This window comes from Pseudorca crassidens, chromosome 3 (genome assembly GCF_039906515.1).
Source record: "Pseudorca crassidens isolate mPseCra1 chromosome 3, mPseCra1.hap1, whole genome shotgun sequence".
Lineage (NCBI taxonomy): Eukaryota > Metazoa > Chordata > Mammalia > Artiodactyla > Delphinidae > Pseudorca > Pseudorca crassidens.
Genome location: NC_090298.1, coordinates 72,726,014 through 72,748,422, shown reverse-complemented (window position 1 = coordinate 72,748,422; position 22,409 = coordinate 72,726,014). Strand labels below are relative to the sequence as shown.

The window sequence follows — 22,409 nt, the reverse complement described above, 5'->3', positions numbered from 1 at the left end:
AGATGAAAGCAAACACTTGAAACAAGTTTCATAGAGAAAATCTACAGTTTAATTTGAGATATGTTAAATCTTAGATACCTAGAACATATTTATGTGTACATGCCAACAGGCAGTTAGACACAAAATCTAGAGTACACAGGAAAGGCTACTGATAAATTTGGAAGACAGCCTATAGTTGATATTTAAAGCCATAGGACTGATAAAAGTACTCAGAGTGAGTGAAGAGAAAGAAAAAAGAAATGTGAACCAAAACTGAACCTGAAAAACTTCAAGATATCTAAGTTCAGAAAAGGGAGAAGGAAGTGGCATTGGAGACTGAGAAGGAGACACAGAAAGAAAGAATGAAAATCTGTGTGGTAGTTCAAAAATCAAGAGAAGAGATGGTTTAAATTTGAGGATGAGGTGACTGTCAAGTGCAGATGGGAAGCAATGCAAAATAATGACAGAAAAAAACACCCACTGTATTTGCAACCCAGCTGTCACTGGTGACCATGAAGAAGTTTGCAAAGCAAGCAGAAAATTCTTTCAAGGTCTCAATATAGAGGGGATAAAAGAAATGAAGCAGGAAGAAAAGGGGGATAAGATCAGAAGAGAAATCACTTTTTAAGCTTGGAAATCCTGCATTTATGCTGACTGTAATAATCCTACAGAGAGAGAGAGATGCTAGTTACGGTGGCACTAGAGGGAATAACTGACCCTTATGAAGGCAAGAGGGGAGCCTATGTTAGGCGCCTGTCTTTTATAGAAGAAACACTTCTGCCATTGTAACAGGAGGCAGGAATAAGACTGGTTTTCAAGACAGTTTCTGAATTTGCTGTTGGGAAGATGAGTAATCTTTCTGGTAGCTTTCATTTCAACAAAGTCATGAGCTGAAAGTGAAGAGATGAGAAGCAGGTATGGGAATCTGAGGAGTGACGAAAATTATCAAATAAATATTATTAAGACACCGTGATATAGTTTACTAGAGAAATACGGGATTTCTGGAGTGACGTTGTGTGTCCATCTGGCAATGTTAATCATGAATTTTTAGTGATACCATCTATCCAGTTGTGTGATTTTTCTCCAAGTTTTCCAATGCAATTAAAATCTAATTAAATGTTCATGCTTATTATTATACTTGCTCTGGTTCTTGAAGACAATATAATATTCAAAACTCTATCATTTAAAAATTAGCTATGACTAATCAATATCTATATTCTTTTTACTACGCTACCATAATCAAATTATGGTTTTCTTTTATACTAAACCTACAGACTACATCTCTGATGTGTTTCAATTATGGCATTAAAAAAATTCATTTTAAAAGAATCAAACCTGAGTTAATTCAGAATAATCCCTTTGACTTGCAACAATTACATAATCTTGACTGTCTGAAGTAAAATATCTTACTTGAGAACTTTCTGAAATAGTGATTGTTTGTACCTGCAAGGAAGACAGAACAGTGAGAATAAAAAATTTAAAGGAAAATTTAACTAAGAAAAGCTCTGAATTACAGTTAATAGTCTGAGTAAATATTTGAAGTTCAAAACTTGAAAAATCATTCTGATCCCCAGGTATGCACATCCAGATGTCATTTCAAGAAAGACCAAAATATCCCTGGATTAAGACACCTTGCTAAAATGTGTATCAATTTGCCAAAAACCCCTTATCACATTAACATAGAACATACACTATCTTCTATTTAGCTCAATCTCAAGAATCTGATTTTTCTTTTAAATAAAGCAATCTACCAAAAAAAAGTGAAGTGTTTTTTTACCAGGAATAATTTGAATCCAGATGTGAATGTATACACACTGTTAACAGAAGGCTTTTCTTCATTTCTTTCTTCATGAGTAATCACAATGTAGGGGGAAAGACCCATATTAAAGGCCTCACAAGTTTTAGGATTTTCTATATGTAAATCCTAGGAAACAAGGAATAACAGTAATTCACAGGGCATCCAAAATCTATATGTACATTATAGTTTGTGTACCATAAAATAAGTGATGTTTACCTCAAGTGGAACAAAAATCCCTTGCCATCGGTAAACAGTAGAAGACAATTTTCTTAACATTATACCATATACTGAATCTTCCAAAGTAAAGAAACACCAGCCAGAAGCCGATGCATCCAAAAAACTTTGAAATATAGAAAACTTAACATCCATTCCCCCTGAAAAACATAAATCGTGATTTGCTTCTGTAAAATCCTCTCAAACTTTATCTATTCTGTTTATTGTTTAAATAGTGAAACTAGTGAGTTTGTTACTAGAAGCGAAAATGCTTCCATGGTAAGTGTATGTGTATGAGAAAGAGAAGAGACAAACTAGAGAACTTCAAAATAGATAGTAACTAAAAATATCAATACCCAAAGACAAGAAAAATTGTTAACACTGTGCTCTAAACCCACAAAGACTTTTCCAGGGTATATTTATAAATAAATACTGAATTTATACTTTAAAAGGAAATATGTTCAGTATGATTTTTATCAGCTTTCATAAAGATGATGAAAATATAACAGAGAAATTTAGAAATAATAAACACCTTTTATGGAAACATGCTAAATGATAGGTTTTTAAAACTTACACTATTAATTTGAAGCTATCCCCATCCAATGATTTCTAACTTTACATGTTGTATATTTTAAGAATGCCAAAACAGATTCACCTACTACAAGTAGCTATCAAGTTTTATCAGCCTGCTATAACAGGTACATGTCCTAAAATTCTGTGCTACAACTAAACAAAGACAGAAACAAAAACTTCCTGCTTAATGAAGAATACCTTTAAAACACCTTGTGTGTCCTATTATCATGACAGTTTCCCATAGAAAGTTAGTTCTTTTTAAACTTTAGTTAATGGTGTGAACGTGATGCACCAAGAACAAATGTCAAAGTTGAAACCTAGGCTCCTTGTAAATTATTGATCATTTTTAGATTACCAGTTGATGAAGTCATAATGTCAGTGTCTTTTACGTACTATCCATTGGTAATATCCTTTCCTAGAAATCCAATATTTTAGATTCCTGCTTTGCCACCTTTTAAAGGCACACTACAGCTTTTGCATTAAGAGTCTGAATGTTTTGCACTGAAGTCGACCACATGGTCAAATCCTGCCCTACCGTAATTCCAGAAGATGGTGAATGAAGAATAAACAATGCTTGCTGACATTTAAGAACCTCCAACACATACTCCCACAAGCACGTCCACAAAACACACGCAGAGCCCAAACTATAATGAGATAACTCTGAATTAGAAAACATAATCTTTCTTTTTTAGATCCCATCTCTTCCTGGCTTCCAGGCCATTGTCCCACTATTAATTATCCCTTCTCTTCTAAATATTCAGTCCTTCTCTACTTACCAGGCCTTTTCCATCAGCATTTACACATGCTTAGTCTCTTCAAATTACACAAATAAACAAAAACCCTGACTCCTACACCCCATCACTACTCTTACTAGATCCTACCCTTCTCAGCCAAACTTCTTGAACTAGTTGTACATATTTGAGGCCTGCATTCTCTCACTTCCACTCAAAATGTTATTCGGTCCACATCCCTCTATACAAATAGCTCTTGTGATTTTATGTCTTCTACATTGCTGATGACAATGAGTATTTTTTCAGTTCTCATCTTACTGGACTTCTCACCAGCAATTGACACGATTTACCACTCCTTTCTTTTTAAAACGCTCTTTCACTGCTGCCTGCAATCCTGCATTCCCCTGGGTTTCTCACCAGGTCTCTGAAGTCCCCTTCTCCTCTCCCTGGTCATTCAATTTGACTCAGTCTGAGTCCTCTTCCCTCTCTATCTTCATCCTCGCTTTCCAGGTTTTTACGTCAACTTCCATGACTTTAAAAACAATATGCCTGCTAAAGGCTCCCAAATTTATCTCTCCAGCAGAGATCTTCTTTTGAGTCTAGAGAAATTTCTTCTAAAAAGTTAACTCAAATTCAAATATTTTACTCCCCTCACCAAAGTAACACCTTGTTTCCATTAGGCACTCCCTTTCTTACTGAACGGCATGAATCTCCATCCAACTGCAGAAACTAGAAACATAAGAGTCATCTCAGGTACCTTCTTCACATCCAGTCCATCACCCAGTCCAAGCTACCATCATCTGTTGCCCTTTTGTTTGTCTCCCTTCATCCTCTAATTTCTCCTGTGCCAATCTATTCTTTACCTGGCACCAAGAATGATACCTTCAAAGTGCAAATGTGATCAGACCACCCCACATCTATACATGGGAACCCTTCCTCATGCCTAGACCACTCAGAGACTTTCTATAACCCTAAGATAAAGACTAATGTACGTGATATATTCTTCAAGTTCTTGAATGATCTAGTCTTATCTAGCTCTCCAAACTCAGCACTCCCCCTTATTTCTAAACCCAGTGCCCACTCTTCAGTTCTTCACTTATACGCTCTAGACTTCTGCCTTGATAGCTTCCCGCTTTCTCTTCTATGTTCCTCCAACTCAAGTCTTTGCATAATCCCTACTCATCATTAAGTCTTAGTTCAAACAATGATTCCCCTCGAAGGCATTCTTTGATGTTCTCACAACACTTAGAACTTCACCTTTAAAACATTTATTATACTCAAACTACACATTGATTTTTACTTATTTATTTCTGTCTCCCCCTAAATTCTAAGTTCCATGAGTTCAGTACCATGCCTGTCACAGGACAGGCATTCAATAAATATCTGTGAATGCAGTAAAAGAATTAGATATCTGTTCTCCATTTTCAACAGATCTGTAAGATACAATTCATGGGGGAAAATGTAAATCTTATGCATGCAATCTTTCTTGGTTATAGAATTTTGTTTTTATAAGAAACTAAACGTACTCATGCCAAAGGCTGTTTCAGAAACTGTCTCCCACTCCACACTCACAGCTAAATCAATGCCATTAGTACGTGACACATTTAAATATACAGTCCTGTTGGCTTCTTCAGTGTCTATAGAGGTGGCTCTAAAAGAAACAAACAGTTGCAGAAAGCAGAAAAAGCACGTAATTTCTACACGTTAAATACCTACATCACATTGCTAGTATATATTTAATACACTTTTAAATTTACGCAAGTCAAGGTGACATCCATCCACAAATTTTATACAGGAGAAAGGCTAGACTCTAGAGCTCAAAATTATTAATTTATGAAGACATTTAAAAAGCACTATTATCTGATACTTATGACAGTAAGAAAATACTGAGGGTCAGTAACTTCAGTAACTTTACCCTACATATTCTAAAATAAATAAAGCTTTGTCATTCTTAAGTTTCTTCTCACATAAACTAAAAACATTTTACAGAGAAAAAATGAATCAGGAAATTCTTGACATATTAATAAAACTAGATCTATTAGAATATTTCTAAGACAAAAAAAAAACAAATATTTGTCAATTTCCAGAAGGAATTTTTTAACTAAAATCATGTTAATATATGTTTGAAGAGTCATTCATTTGGTTTGAGCAGCTAAATATAAGTTAAACTATTTCTTGCTTTTTATTATTACTGAAAACACAAAATAGTGCTTTTACCTGAAAGTGTGGATTCTGAGAAAATAAGAATTCTAATGACACCATTGCACAGCACATGATTAGGTTTTTGATGCTCCCTGTTATGAGAGGGCATATGGCCTCTCTCGATCTATCTGCTAGAGCTCATTTTAAAAGTCCCCATTACGAGAGTCAGAGATCAGTTTTCTTCTGCATTTTCTTTACGTCAAAAGTTACTTCCTACTTAGCTTCAGAAGTGACAATTTCCTTACGAATAAATTATACCTATTTGCAACTGCAGAGATACTGAATAGCCCCAAAGGGGCCTGGTTTTGCAAAACTGTTATCAGGGTTTGAACACGGGCCCCTAGTCTAGCACCTCCAGTCGGATTAAACAAGGTACAGACAAAATGCTCATCCATCTCTGGTTCCGTGTCCAATATGGCTGATATGTGTAGGGCCTGAAAACACAATCAAAAGATAAAGTTACTAGAATTCAGCAACACACATACAGAGTAATTTGCTAAACATTTATGACAACAAAATAGTATTTTTGGAAAACAGTACCTCTTTTTTACTTTAATACTGATCCTCATAAAGTAATAGTTACAACTGTTTCAAGTTACAACTTTCAAGATTATCAACACTGTGACACAGTCTAACTGAAATGTCTAAAAATAAAATCTATGGCATTTGAAAACATCACTGAGATTAAAAAATTAAATTTAGATCTTCATTTTTGCTACTTCTTTATCCTGCCCTGGCTATGTAACATTGTCTCTTTCTAGCCTAGAATTCACTCTTAAAAAGCAGTTATAGCCACAGCAGGCACAAATCAGAAACAACCCACATGTTTATCAACAGAAGAATGGATAAACAAACAGTGGTCTATTCAATGAAATGCTACTGAGAAATAAAAAAAGAACCAACTACTCATGTGTGCAACCAAAAATGATGTTGACCAAAAGAAGTCAGACATAAAAAGAATACATACTGTATGGTTCTATTTATAAGAAGTTCAAGAATTAGCAAATGAGTCTTCAGTGACAGAAACCAGAAAGCACTTTCCTCTGGGGAGGGTAAGAGACAAGAAGGAAACTTCTGTGTGATGGTTTGTTTAATGTTTAATATACTAATCCAAGTGGTTGTTACACTGGTGTATACATATTTTTAAAGTCACTGAGCCATACACTTAAGATTTTTATATTTTACTGTTTATACCTCAGAATAAAAACATGTGGAGAAAAAGATAATTATGTGGGTGAGAGAAAAATCGATTTAATCCAATTTGCTCTAAAATTTAATTTGCCTAATGAACTGAAAGGTCTTTAAACACACTTTGAAAAGAAGTCTTTTAAGAATAAAACACAATAGAAATATAATAAATTTAAAATATACAAAAAATTAAATGAAATAAAATGTAAAACTTTTTTAAAAAGGCATGTGAATGTAAAAAAATAGCAAATTCATAAAATACTTCAAATTTGAATTCTTTATATCAAGATGTAAGCATCCTTGAATAAATCAATTAAAGGTTTTAAATTTCCAGAAACATGAAAAAAGTAGACATGCAAATGAATACGAATTCAAAAATGTATTGAAGTTTATACAAACTGATCATAAATAAAATTAATAATTAGGTGGACTGTTTTTAGATGAAATAGTTTAAAGTATATTATTTTAGAATTATACTTCATATAGCTGGCTTAAAAAATATCTTAAGCTAATACAATTAGTTATTTTAAACTTAAACTGTGTCTTAAAAATAAAATTTAGTAGTAGGAACAAAAAATTACTAATATACAGAAATTGAAGTTTCAGAAGGTAAACTTCTACAAGTATAGTTCACATTTATGATTAATCCCAAATCCAGTATTTTTCCCCCAATAAGCTATTCCTGTTTACATAGGATATTTGCTCCTCAAATAAGCAGTCTGAAGGAAGCAGTTGTATTTTGTTTAATGAAAATGTGGCAAAAGAATGACTGGCTATGGCTTAATGACTGCAATGAATTGCTTGGAGTTTCTTTTAGTTTATGATTTATAGACAATATAAAGTGAAGTATGCCATTTAAATATACTTAACATTTAAAACAGCAATATGCATATTTTCTTTATTATTTGCACATTCCACTACTCTATTAATGGAACAAATTTCTCCGGTTGCACTCTATGTAGACAATACAGCACTAGAGCACTTTCACGTGGTAATCTAATCACGCCTTTACCTATCACCTAAGCTGGATTTTTTTTTTTTTTCCCGGTACTCAGGTCTCTCACTGTTGTGGCCTCTCCCGTTGTGGAGCACAGGCTCTGGACGCAAAGGCTCAGCGGCCATGGCTCACGGGCCCAGCCGCTCCGCAGCATATGGGATCCTCCTGGACCGGGTCACGAACCTGTGTCCCCTGCATTGGCAGGCGGACTCTCAACCACTGCGCCACCAGGGAAGCCCCTGGATTTTTTTTTTTTCTTTCTAGGATCTAGGGTGTTCCTCCAAGAGAAAATTATTTTGTAACTATTAATCATTCATTCTTAGTAAAGGTTCATCCTGTACCTTGAAACGAACACCTTCTTCTAAAACAATATAGCCTTTGGAAGGAGTCAGATCTTTCGACTCCATTGAAGAATTCACTTCTGTCACAATGAACTGAACTGTCACAGTTCCGAACAGTCCCTGTCCAGGTTCCCGAACAATGTACAACACTGCCACACTCTCCTGGATGTAGAGAGCTGTCGGTTCTCGTAGGAAAAAGTGCTCACTGTTGTTAAATGCTAGAATTCCAGGGCCATCATCATTAGCAAGGACAGTGATTAAGGCTGTCAAATAAAAATATTAAAACAATAAATGAAAATAGAATGGGTTGTAAGTAGTGAGAAGCATGTGCATGTTTCATTGTAAACCAGGCCAACTCTTTTCTAGATCATCTTAAAAACAGAGAAATTTTAAAAGGCATCTAATGAAATTCTACATTCACTCATGATATAAATAAAAACACTTAGTAATCTTGAAATAAAAGACAGCTTCCTCAACCTGATGAAGTGATATGTCTCAGAAGCCAATAGAAAGTATTAAACTTAATGTTGAAACATTAGAAGGGTTGCCACTAAAAACAGAACAAGACAATGATGCCTGTCATCACTGCTACTGCTATTCAGCATCGTCCTGGAGCTAACAGGCCGGTAACAGGTATAAAAGCAATGGAAAGGAATTGCCAAGACTGTCACTATTTTCTAGACATCATGATTGTCTTCTTAGAAAAGGCAAGAGAAAAAAATTATTAGAACTATTATAAGAGTTTAAAATATAAGGTGAGTAACCTTCAGAAATCAAGAGCTTTCTACTTTCTACCACCACTACTAATAATGTTAATAATAATAGCCGAAACAACAACTAATACTACTGAGATCTTACAAGTTGCTTAACCTATATTATTAACTCATTTAATTCTCACAATAACCCTATGGGGTTGATTATATTATCATTCTCATTTTAAGAACTGATGATTGAAGCACAGACAGGCAATCTGTGGAAATTCACAAGTTAGGATGTGGCAGTACTGGCACTCAAAGCTAGGAAGTCTGCTTTGGAGCATGCATTCAAAAAGATTATTGTAATACCTCTATATATCAGGTATAACCATTTAAAAATATAATAAAAACAGACCTCGTTCATAATAGCAACAATACCTAGCAATCAAAGTAAAAAATAAGACCTACATGAAAAAAATTGTAAAATGCTAATGTGTGACTGCGGCGGATGGTGTCAGTGCATCACCCATAGCCTGTGGCTCACTCAGGAGTGAAGGGGTGAAAAGGAGCTGTGTATAAGAAATCATTAATTACCTATTATATTTTCCCCCAGCTCCAGTCCAGGAGAAGGATTTGTTAAAATCAGCTGAAATGCTTCATCTCCTTCCGGAATGTCATCATCAAGAATCATGATGTCAACATGTTTATACCTTTCTCCATTAGCAAAATGAAGAATCTGGTCAAAAAAGTAAAAGTAGCAGTATTATATTTAAATACACTCTGAGTTTTTTTTAAATGTTTGGAAATAAATACAATATACTTTTGAATGTGAACTAACCTATTTACAGTATTTTTCCCTTACTTTTTCATGACCTCTTTTTATTTAAACTGACAATATTAAGTTTAAAAAGTAGAAGTTGTGGAGGAAGAAAGGAAACATTTGACTAAGCAGTAAAAGGCACGAAGAGACAAGATAAACATTTTCAAACACTAAAGGTGTTTCGGTAAAGTAAAACAAAGAAATGGAAGAGTTAACATTTTCAAGAAGCGTTAAGGAACACTCTGGAAAGGTCATCTAATGATATAAATTGTGTAACACAATAATGTGTGTTCTCCAGTATCAAATACTACAATAAGGTAGCAAATTAATAAGAAGTGGGTATCAAATATTACAATAAAATAATGAATGAAGTAAAATACAGAAGAATCTTTAAAACAGTACTGAAAGTTTAATTTATAGAATTTACCAAAATAGTGAAGAGAGCTATTCCACCATGTGGAAATCTTCTGCCCTAATTTACTATGGAATATACAGTAGTTTATTATTTCAAGATTAACTTATTTACAGGGCCTAAATCACTATAATTCTCAATGAGTTCACCATTGCGGTAAAGACGTAATCCAGCCCCAGCTGTGCTTCCAAATTCTGGGCATATACAAACAAGGAAACGTGGCCAAGAGTCCCTTTGCTCCTCTGGGCTACCAATGTTAAACTTCTTTGGGTTTCGTTTACTTCAAATCTATAATAAAAAGAATACATTCATTTTTCCTTATAAGCTTTTATTCAGTAGATAGTAGAGAATCTGAAACTCAGAAAAGGGCTCTTACGCAGGCTTCGGTTTACCTGCTCTGTTGCCACTCAATCATGCCTCGAGCACCGTCATTGGCATCAATAATAATTTGTGCAGTCAAGCCCTCTGAATCTGAAAAAGCACAGAAACATACCTTTAAATAAATGTAAGTAGTTAAAAAGAGAATTCGTTGATATAGAATTTAAAGACCTTTGGTATTATATAATTCCTAACATAGAGGTATTGCCAACATTACTCAAAAGATGTTTAAGAAAATAAGACATAAATACTTAATAACATGTGAATGAGGAAACTTCTGCTAACAAGAACCACTGACTTACAGAAATCTAATCAACTGAGAACAGTATAAAATAAGCAACTGAAGTTACGGTTAATTTCTATTATTTTAATCCATTTCAAGAGGAAAGGAAAATGGGGATAGTTGCAAAGAGTAGAAAGAGGAGGGAAAAAAATGGGAAGAGAAAGGCAGGATGTGCTGCAGAGAAAAATACAGGTGTGAAAAAGAGACAGAGATACAGGGATACAAACAGAAGTTGAGAAGGTAGGAAAGATGGGGGAAGGTTAGGTGGAATAAAGACTAAGCTTAAAGTAAATTTCTCTTATCCCTTTTTATTCTGTATTCTGTCCACCAAGCTCAGTATGTTACCAATATCCATTATTCAGTCCTGAAATAGTAACTAACCCTGTTACTGTTTTGTTCTGTTCTTTAGTATGTTCATCCTTTATCTTTTAAATTTCAGAAGGTCCACCTTACTCTCGGATACGTATGACAGCTGTCTGGGTGAAGCATGGGTAAGGAAAGTGGAATTCTCTCTGAGTGAAGGGATCAACAACGTTGAAGAAAGAATATAAAATCAGGATTTGTGCCCATCAAGCTAGAAGCTACAGAGCACAAGCCCAGCCCCACCAGTTCCTAGCTGTTTGACCTCGGCATGGCACTTAGCTCAGCTCCCCCATCTATAAAATGGGCAAACATAAGGAATAATGGTACTAATATACAAAGCACTTGAAACAGGAGCATTAGAAAGCACTTATCAAAAGTTAAACTATTCAAATTACCTCTGAGTGTAAGGAAATATGATGTACTCTGTCAGTTTTCTTAGTGTGAACAATAATTAACTTGTAATAATTGCTTGATGTAAACAGACTAGTTGTTGGAATCATATATTTCTTTTGCATAAAAATGGAAACTTTCCAAGTAATAATATAATAATATGTTAAAAACTGATTATTCCCTTTTGCTATTTTCAAAGTTGTCATACTGAGCCTCAGAAGTGAGTGAGGAACTCCCATTCCTCAGGCTCCTGCTCTGGGCCATGCTTCTCCCCCTTTAACTCAGACTAATTTTCCCTCTGCCCAGAGCACCTTCTAACCCAGGGGTCCCCAACCCCCAGGCCACAGACTAGTAGCAGTCCGTGGCCTGTCAGGAACCAGGCCACATAGCAGGAGGTGAGCGGCAGGCAGGTAAGCGAGTGAAGCTTCATCTGTATTTACAGCCGCTCACCATCGCTCGCATTACCGCCTGAGCTCCACCTCCTGTCAGATCAGCAGCGGCATTAGATTCTCATAGGAGCGCAAGCCCTACTATAAACTGCGCATGCGAGGGATATAGGTTGTGCGCTCCTTGTGAGAATCTAATGCCTGATGATCCGAGGCGGAGCTGAGGCAGTGATGCTAGCACTGGGGAGTGGCTGCAAATACAGATTATCATTAGCAGAGAGGTTTGACTACACAGAGATCATAATAAATCAATTGCTTGCAGACTAATATCAAAACCCTATCAGTTAAAGAAGATGTGGCACATATACAATGGAATATTACTCAGCCTTAAAAAGAAACAAAATTGAGTTATTTTTAGTGAGGTGGATGGGCCTAGAGACTGTCATACAGAGTGAAGTAAGTCAGAAAGAAAAAAACAAATACCGTATGCTAACATATATATGGAATCTTAAAAAAAAAAAAAAAAAAAAAAGTGGTTCTGAAGAACCTAGCGGCAGGACAGGAATAAAGACGCAGATGTAGAGAATGGACCTGAGGACACGGGAAGGGGGAAGGGTAAGCTGGGACGAAATGAGAGAGTGGCATGGACTTATATATACTACCAAATGTAAAATAGATAGCTAGTGGGAAGCAGCCACATAGCACAGGGAGATCAGCTCGGTGCTTTGTGACCACCTAGAACGGTGGGATAGGCAGGGTGGGAGGGAGATGCAAGACGGAGGAGATATGGGGATGTATGTATATGTATAGCTGATTCACTGTGTTATAAAGCAGAAACCAGCACACCATTATAAAGCAATTATACTCCAATAAAGATGTAAAAAAAAAAAAAAACCGTATCAGTGAGTGGCAAGTGAAACAAGCTCAGGGCTTCCACTGATTCTGCATTATGGTGAGTTCTATAATTATTTCATTATATATTACAATGTAATAATAATAGAAATAAAGTGCACAATAAACGTAATATGCTTGAATCATCCCAAAACCATCCCCACCCCCGCCCTGGTCCTTGGAAAAATTATCTTCCACAAAACCGGTATCTGTCGCCAAAAAGGTTGGGGACCGCTGTTCTAACCAGGGGATGGGGAGCAGGCTATTTCAGGGCAACTCACCACCAACCCCCACTAGGCCGTCACACCTAAAACTTGCAGACAAAATTTCCAATATCAAATGTCCAAATTGTAAGCAAGAGTTTGTGTTTTAATAATAGGAATATATCTTTTTAAAGTAATCTACATAAAGTTGTACTAAGGTTCAAGTTTTACCTTTCAGTCTGTAATGAATTAACTGAGTCTTTTCTAAAGCATGAAAAGAAAGAGATAAAAAGTCAAAAAAGAAGCAGAGAACACAGCAAACAAACACCCTACTCAATCTAAGAGAAAATAAAAACATCTGAGAGTTTGGAGATCTAATGAAAATAGCAAATTAAATATTAAAAGGAAAATGCCTTCATAAGAACTAATTCTATTTTGAAGATTACAAATTTGGTTATAAAATAACTGTAATGTTTAAAAAGCATCACACAATTTTTAAATTTCTTTATGCTGTCCAATGTACAAAGCTACAATATACGATGGTCTTTAAATTTAAATAAATCTAAAAGCTCACATATTTACACATATAGCTGACATTAGCAAACTTCACAATGATCACTTCTGATTAAAAAAATGAAGAAACTTTACTTCGTTTGCAGTGAGTAAACAGAAACAAACAAAAAAGCCCATCATACCTAGTCTAGGAGGAAATGAAGTTAAAGGAGCCATGATAAGTTCCACATAAGTTAAATTCACAAGGAAATATTCTTCTAGTTCTGGTACATCGTCCTGCAAAAATTACACCCATTATATTATCTATAATTATGCTCTCAAATTAATTATCTTACAAGCTGTTTTGAAAAATTATCTTTTAAATATAAATATATATATTTAAATAGTATACAGAAAAGATAAAATGCAAACATAGAGTAGAAAAGATTTAAATCAGAAAAAATAAACATGTCTTGGCAATGATTTTTTGGATTTAACACTAAAAGCAAAAGCAATAAAAGCAAAAATAAACAAGTGGGACTATATCAAACTGAAAAGCTTCTGCACAGCAAAAGAAAACATCAACAAAAGAAAAGGCGACCTACGGAATGGGAGAAAATATTTGCAAATCATACATATCCAAAATTTATCTAAAAAAGTCATACAACTCAATAGCAAAACAACAAATAATCTGATTTAAAATGAAGAGGGACAGAATAGAAATTTTTCCAAGGAGGAAATACAAACGGCCGACCTGTACATTAAAAGGTGCTCAACATCACTAATCCTCATAGAAATGCAAGTCAAAACCACAATGAGACCTCGCCTTACATTTATTAGAATGGCTATTATCAAAAAGACAAGAGGTAAGTGTTGGTGAGAATGTGGAAAAAGAAGAACCCTTCACACTGTTGGTGGGAATGTAAATTGGTGCAGCCACTGTGCAAAACAATATGAAGGTTCCTCAGAAACTTAAAAATAGAACTACCAGCAATCCCACACCTGGGTATTTATCCAAAGGGAATGAAAACACAATAGTGAAGCGGTATCTGCACTCCCATGTTCACTGCAGCATTATTCACGGCAGCAAAGTTATGGAAACAACCCAAGTGTCCATCAACAGATGAATGGATAAGATGTGGTATATATATAAAATGGAATATTATTCAGCCACAAGAAAGAAGGAAATCTTTCCATTTTTAACAACACGGATGGACCCTGAGGGCATCATGCTAAGCAAAATAAGCCAGACAGAGGAAGACATACTGCATGGTGTGGAATCTAAAATAAAGTCATACGCGTAAAAACAGAGCGCAGAAAACTGGTTGCCAGTGGCTGGGCTGGGGTTGCAGGGGGAATAGGGAGGGATTGGTAAAAGAGTACAAACTCAGCTGTAAGATGAGTAAGGCCTGAGGATCTAAGGTAAAACATGGTGACTATAGTTGACAACACTGTACTGTACAATTTAAATTTGCTGGGACAACAGAACTTAAATGTTCTCACACGCAAAAAAAGATAAATACATGAGGTGATGGATGTGTTAATTAACTAGATGTGGAGAATTCTTTCACAATGTAAACATATATCAAATCAACAGAATATACACTTCAAATATCTTATAATTTTATATATTTTTTAGATTCTACATAAGTTTACCATACAGTGCTGGTTAATTATACTTCAGTAAAGCTGAAATTTTTAAAGAAACATAAAATTATTAAACTTACACCTGGTTGTATAGGTTATTAGGTTGAACCACATGAAACTGCTAATATTATATCATTTTTTACCTGGACTAATATAATATGTAAACCAATTATATAAATACACAAACTTAGTATACCTTAAATATAATAAGAGCTAAATATTTTTAATTACCTTAATTACCTTTTTAATTACCTTAAAAAAATGATTCTAATGATTAGAATGAGGAATAGAATAATACTATGGGAAAAATATAGGCTTTGCAGTCAAAGAGAACTGGTACCAAATTTCTGTAATTTTAGGTGAGTTACTTAAATTTTAAGGCCTCAATTCCGGCATCTTTATAATGAGGGAAGTAACTGCTACTTTGGGGATTTTAATAATGATTAAAAATAATGTGTATGGAGTACCTGGCCTAGAGAGAGTCCCTACAAAGTGACAGATATTTGTGATGGTTAATTTTAATACAATATTACTATTAATCACTAATAAGGCAGCTGCTCAAAACATGAGGACGAGCAAAACCCACATCAGTAGTAACCAGACAGCCAACAATATTGTGACATAGAAACCCAATGTATATATATGAATATATAATATTAGTACATACACCTCTCTCTTCATTGTATTTAATGGAGATGTGTTGGCATGTGAAAAAATAAGAAAATGAAGGTCACAGTTTCTATCTTCTGTAAAACAGGGACAAATGTGAGTTACAGAATCAGCGATGTAAAAGGGACTGTCCCCAACCTACCCGCACTGTTCCCCACCTCCATGCAACAACTCTCCCCTATCATGCCCCAGGCTGGCTTATTTCTGTAAATACAGGCTTACAGTCTCTTAATCTTGTGCTACTCTGAGAACAGAAACGACTGCAAAAACCTGGGGAGAAAAAAGGAAACTTTGAAACCGTGTGTTCATAAAACAAGACTGTAAACCAGACCTCTGAAGGTGGCTATATATTTTCTGCTTTAAAAACTAACGTATCGGGCTTCCCTGGTGGCGCAGTGGTTGAGAGTCCGCCTGCCGATGCAGGGGACACGGGTTCGTGCCCCGGTCCGGGAAGATCCCACATGCCGCGGAGCAGCTGGGCCCATGAGCCATAGCTGCTGAGCCTGCGCGTCCAGAGCCTGTGCTCCACAGCGGGAGAGGCCACAACAGTGAGAGGCCCGCGTACCACAAAAAACAACAACAACAACAAAAAAAAACTAACGTATCTAAGGAATAATCCATTTATTTGTATTCAATTACATTAATAGATTATATATTTGGAAGAAGACTTACCTTAAAGTTTTATGGAATCTTGTGTTGTATGTCACGTACTGAAATAACATTACCCTTCATCTTACGGCTTTAGAGTTCTCATACTACCATATTAGGTCACAGTGCCACAGTAATCAACAAAATAAGAATTACTGATTTCAGATGGTAGATGGTTTACAGTACTTATAATTTTGTAAAAGTAAAAGGCCTCTGAGAAAATTAAAACTTGAAAAAATAGAACCCCAAAATACATAGTAACTGAAAATTATTTTTCTAAGGCAATATTCATTCTCTTTCTCCCTTCCCCTACCCCTCCACCCCACACACCATGTCCTACCCTCTCCATATGTACTATTTTCATAAACTTCTTGGAAATGAATTTAAGTAGTTGAAACACTAAGTCCCAAAACAACACAAGATTTCCCAACATGAAAAATCATTTAAAACACAATTTCAGTCAGAAATGACTACTTTAAGTTTGACCATAATCACATTTTATACCATCAGCCTCTAGTGAGTTTCTCACTATCTCTAATTTAACCGGTCCTAACAACTAAGTCGCTGAGCTACATGGCTTTGCTGGTCCAATGAATCCTTTGGAGTAATCAAAATGCTCCTTTGGAATCTCTTAGGCCAATGACATCTTAAACGGGACTGCCCTAAGGAAATTTTCTTTATCACAAGTTGTTTCTGTGATAAAATACACAACAACAGACCAGCCTATCTAGACAAGAAAAGAATCCCCTGTGTAATTTAAAAAAAAAAAAAAGTCACAAAAAGAAATAAGTTGATTTAAAGACACCAGAACATTTAATCAACTTCTACTTTTTATCTGTTTATTCGCGTTTAATACAGTAATAGCAAAATAAGCGTTTTACCTCAAGTATAGTAATGTTGATGGCTGCTGCTGTTGCCCCTTCTTCTAAAATCAGAAAGCCAATTACTGGGACAAAGTCAACATTTGGCTCAGCTAGGTTTCCTTCTGTTTGGTTCTTTAGACTCAACATTCCAGGAACTGTGGTATATGTGACATTAATGGCTCCTAATTGAATTGGATGGGAAGGGATTTTTAAATTATTTAAAATTAAAAAATAGTATCTCATTATGAACTTGTTGACTTTCCTAAAAGCACGTCAGTAGCTGTATTATTGGCCCCAATTCTTCACCCCTTCCTCTGTTCTTGGCCTTTACCATGTAATGGCTCAGTGATGTTGCACTGTGGGCAAGGCATCCCTGCCTACCTCTACTTTGAGTTTGACTGTGTGACTTATTTGGGCTACAAGGTAAAAGTGATGGTGCGCTAGTTCTGAGCCTAGACCTCATGGGGTCTGGCGTGTTTTTGCTTGCCTTCTTATGCCTCTACTGGTTCCAGGAGAAGAATGAGAGACACGTGGAATACAGCCACCCTAGCCAAGCCCAGACTCAGTGGACCCACAGCTGGCCCATTACCATATGCTGCTGAGAGTTTATGATTGTTTGTTGCACAGCATTCTGTGACACTAGATAAATTCGTTTAATCTTTCAAAAATAAAGAAGCTATAAAATCCTGTCCTGAATTAAGAAATATTAATTGTTTTCCTGTCCCTGATTTATTCTAGCAATGGCTTTCATCCACCCTAGTAGAATATTAAAAAAGCACCTGCCTGGAAACTCCATTCATTCTAGAGTAACACAAACCTAGAGATCCAAATTCTCTGTTGATGAAAAGCTGAATTGTCATGTTAGCCTCCTGTAGCAAAACAAATCTTGATGAAAGAGCAAAACTTAACACTCCATGTGGTTCATCACTGGCTTCTACGGTCAGAACAGCTGCATATCCTTGAGCATCAAGCAGAGCAGTTCCTGCTGGTGGAACTCCTAAGAAAGTCAGGGACCACAAGAAATCTAACAGTGACTTGACCTTAACTTCTAAATACTTAAAATATAACCCCACTTTTTGAAACATATTAAAGTAACCAGAAAGTGGTTACTTTCACTCCTCTAACAGAAATCTTCAGTGTGAAAAACAGAAGTTACCTTTTAGTTTTTTTTTCTTCTTAGATAGCAAATTTTTTTTTTTTTTTTTTTTGGCTTGACCTATTATTGTCATTATGTGCTATACTGGTCATCTGAATTACAGAAATTGATTAGAAACTGAGGAAAATACCCAGATAACTTGCTCAAATTAGTAAATCTAATTTATCCATAAAACTGATCCAGAATCCAAATTGGTCAGCTTAGCATAAAATTAATTTCATTAAATTCTACCTTTGGAAATATATTTTACTCCATAGGAAATATTCAGCAAAATTTTTAGAGGTTTTAACTTGAATCCATAAAGATAAGTATTTTCATTCTGAGCTGATTCTTTTGGATCTAAATGTTATGGGGCAGACGATATTTAAATAACATTTTTAAAATCGCTATGCATCTAACTGTTAAATATAGAGACAGCAACTATTATTTTTTTCTGAAAAGAATAATACACCGGAAAAATAATTTAATTAAATTCTGCATTACCTTGTGTCCTGACATCATACAGAATGACCTGGTATACTTCTTTCTCCTCAGGAATATTGTCATCCAACAGATGCACAGATATTGTTTTATTCAATGACCCCTATGTCAAACAGAAAGAAATTCATCCCTCTACTGTCACTGAGCACAAACTAACTCCTGCTTTTACTGGCCTTATAAATTGTGCATCCAACTATATTTTCACTTAAACAAAGTGTTCTGTGGCTTAAAAAATAAATTAAATAAAAAACCACTGACTCATAAGAAAACAGGCTAAAAGTAGATAGGGAACAACTGTGGAAGATTTTGAGTGCTGAGCTCATGAATATAGATCTTATCTAGTGAGCAATGTAGCCCTATTGAAAATTCCAGACAAAGCAATAAGTTGGAGAGATTTCTATGTGGTTAATGGGAAAAACTGGAGTATGGAAAAGAAGACCAGTGTTGTAGGGAAACCAGTTATTAGAAGTCAAATGTAGTCCTCAAGGCAGAAGGTTATAGGAGTTAGGCTTAATATTGAGGGAGTGAAAATGAAGAGAAAAACAATGAAACAATTTACCAAACAGGAATTCATATCAAGTGAGCGTGGAGAAGAGAAGACGAAGAGAAACAATAAAGTAGTGCTAACTTTCTACCCAAGAACTGCTTTCTTATAGTTATTTTCCACCAATCATCTTCTTTCAAACTGTCAGCAAGAGCTTTTAAATGTAACCTCAAAAATACTGTGTGAACAGAAGATAAAAAGACATTTGTTTCTCAGGCTATATTTGCTGTTTCATAGCAGTGAAACATTTAAGTTCCAAGTGCATTGAAAGTTCCAAGACAGTGAGGGGTAAGAGAAGAGGGACAAGCAGTAATCATCTTCTTAATGACACAGTTGACACCAACAGTGGGAGGGCAAGAAAGCAACAAGAGGGCTTGTCTCAAATACAAAGTCAACTTTTTCTGTTTCCTTAAAGGAGATCTACCTAGTACATATGGAAAAACAAACCCCCTCCTTAAGTCTTAGAAATTCTTTGAGTAATGTTCTTCCTTTAGGTTTCTAAGGAAGCAGCTCCCTCATGGATCTCTATTAATCTTTGTATTACATAATCAGAGTTTTCCCATTTTCCTCACAAAACACAGTTACCTCCAGATATTGCAGTAAAGCTTTTCTTGGTGGTATTACCTCAGGAAAGAAGAGTTGTCCGGTAAAGTTAGCAAAATTGAGTTCTAGGTTTTGCCCAATAATTTTCCAGTTAACAGTAACATTTCCTCGACCAGGGGGTGTTCTCATCACATGGAATTGTAAAATTTCTCCTGCAGGTGAAATGTACAGATTGATGAATGTTTAGTGTAAAATGAGCTTAACATTTGAAGTCAACAAAACCCAAATCCCAAACATGCAACTACTACAGTACCTTTTCTAAGAATATTACAAAGCTGTTCTGTTTGCAATTTTCTAGAAGCTTTATACATGCTTATTGTTTATCAACACATTATTGTTTATTCCACTTCTAAATACTTCCATTTAGTAGAACTTCAGGAAGTTTAACATGTAAAAGTTACAAAAGCACATGCTAAAATGGAAAACACAAACTTTTATTCACTCCAAAACATGCACCAGAACATAAATGTTCTGTAAATTAAAGAAAATAATTAAGTCCTCGTGGTCAAAACTAGTAATAACACAAGTAAATTCTTCCTTCACTTCCCAAAAGGACAAAAATTCCTTACACTGGTATGCAATGTGATTTTACATAATGCATGCATAAAAATGCTTGCAAATACCTGAAAATCACATTTCTTGAAATTGTAACTTACATATACCATCAATGATTTTGTTTTATAGAAAGAAATACAAAGGAAAGGTGTCAAATCTGTATATCAACCTCTGTAACTTCACCAAAGTTACAGCTATCCTTCCTGGATAAATGAGGCATTTTAGATACTTTCCATTCCTGGCTTTTATCCTCATGTAATATTTTGTAAAATTGAAGAAAATCATAAAAGTCATTTCTTCTAAATTGCTGGAATTGAAAAGTAAGCTCCTAGGGAGTACTGGTGATGGCCATGTGTCTTGCTGAAAATATGCTGAATTCAAAAATTTTATGATGATGAACAGAAGTGGAGGTACATTAATGAACTATATTACTAAAAACTAATAATTGTTAAAAGATAAATGAATTCATGTTTAAAAGGCTTTAAAGAACACATCCTTATAGCATAGACGTATAGTTGAAATCCATGCATGTTCATTAAAAATATCACTTTTACTTAGTTATCCAAATAAATACACACTTCTGACACTTTTAAATGAGGAGAGTAGCAATAACACAGTAAAATATAAACACCCTTTCCAAATACGTTTTAACTACCACAGTTTTTTAAATGTTTTAAATAATAAAATTAAATAATTATTTCTAATAGAAAGGTTTCTTAAAATATCATAAATTCATTAATTTAGAGATTATCTTATTTCAATTACTAAAAAACAAAATAAAATTTTCATACTAAATTTAAGCATACATAACTTTAATACATTTATTACATAAATTATTTTGGGACAGCAGAAAATATAAGAAAGCAAAAACAGACTTCTAAATAAAATTTCCTAAAACAGTTCAATGTTTAATGTATACATTTTAAAATATTTCAGTACAAAAAAAAAATTTTAATTGCTATCACAATAGCAGACTATGACTTGGATGTTTTTATATTGAAACATAAAGGAAATGTTATTAGAAATAAGAGTGTCCGAAGATAGGATATAACTGAAAGAATGGGTACAATCAGCCATAATTGCCATGCCATTTAAAATTTTTATACTTATATAACTCATATGAATAAAACACAGGCACTACAATGAAACGCTGGAGTCTCTCTATTGTATACCAGGCAGAATTTCTCAAGGGTTTATTACTGAATGGCAGAGAGAGAACCTTGGAGTTATTAAGCTCTTTCGCCTACAGTGTTGTCTGGTGACCCAAATAAAAAGGTATAGAGTCATGGTTTTCAATTTTTTTTTAAATCACAAAACCCAGTAATATTTCAAAATGAAAATTATAGAAGTTTGAACAAGTGCTAAAAATGCAGTGGGAATACAAGTGGCAAAAAAAAAAAATGTAGGTCAATGAAAATCCATATTGAAGGGGAACCTGTAAATATCATAATAAAAATAATTATGGTTGTAAGATGGTACATAGAGATTTGGGAATAAATACACCATTAAAGGCAAAACTAAAAATGAAATGCTAAGGAGAGAAAAAAGTAAAATCCTCCTACAAACTTATTACATGTAAAAACGCTCAGTCTAGGGCTTCCCTGGTGGCGCAGTGGTTGAGAGTCTGCCTACCAATGCAGGGGACACGGGTTCAAGCCCTGGTCTGGGAGGATCCCACATGCCGCAGAGCAACTGGGCCCGTGAGTCACAACTACTGAGCCTGCGCATCTGGAGCCTGCGCTCCACAACAAGAGAGACTGCGATAGTGAGAGGCCCCCACACCGTGATGAAGAGTGGCCCCCCGGGCTTCCCTGGTGGCGCAGTGGTTGAGAGTCCGCCTGCCGATGCAGGAGACACAGGTTCGTGCCCCAGTCCGGGAAGATCCCACATGCAGCGGAGCAACTAGGCT

General features: G+C 35.2%; 1 protein-coding gene across 1 annotated transcript in view; it reads right to left on the bottom strand.

Annotated features, from left to right (window-relative positions):
- ADGRV1 (adhesion G protein-coupled receptor V1) overlaps positions 1-22,409 on the bottom strand; it is a 567,434-nt gene that overhangs the window by 402,956 nt on the left and 142,069 nt on the right. The window contains exons 35-48 of the mRNA XM_067731218.1: positions 19,967-20,097; positions 18,802-18,901; positions 17,980-18,159; positions 17,181-17,344; positions 13,539-13,632; positions 10,342-10,420; positions 10,099-10,237; positions 9,312-9,453; positions 8,023-8,285; positions 5,755-5,930; positions 4,821-4,945; positions 1,994-2,151; positions 1,757-1,903; positions 1,315-1,422 (exon numbers count right to left, since the gene is read on the bottom strand). Coding sequence (XP_067587319.1) covers positions 1,315-1,422; positions 1,757-1,903; positions 1,994-2,151; positions 4,821-4,945; positions 5,755-5,930; positions 8,023-8,285; positions 9,312-9,453; positions 10,099-10,237; positions 10,342-10,420; positions 13,539-13,632; positions 17,181-17,344; positions 17,980-18,159; positions 18,802-18,901; positions 19,967-20,097 — 2,006 coding nt within the window. The remainder of the gene's footprint in view (positions 1-1,314; positions 1,423-1,756; positions 1,904-1,993; positions 2,152-4,820; positions 4,946-5,754; positions 5,931-8,022; positions 8,286-9,311; positions 9,454-10,098; positions 10,238-10,341; positions 10,421-13,538; positions 13,633-17,180; positions 17,345-17,979; positions 18,160-18,801; positions 18,902-19,966; positions 20,098-22,409) is intronic.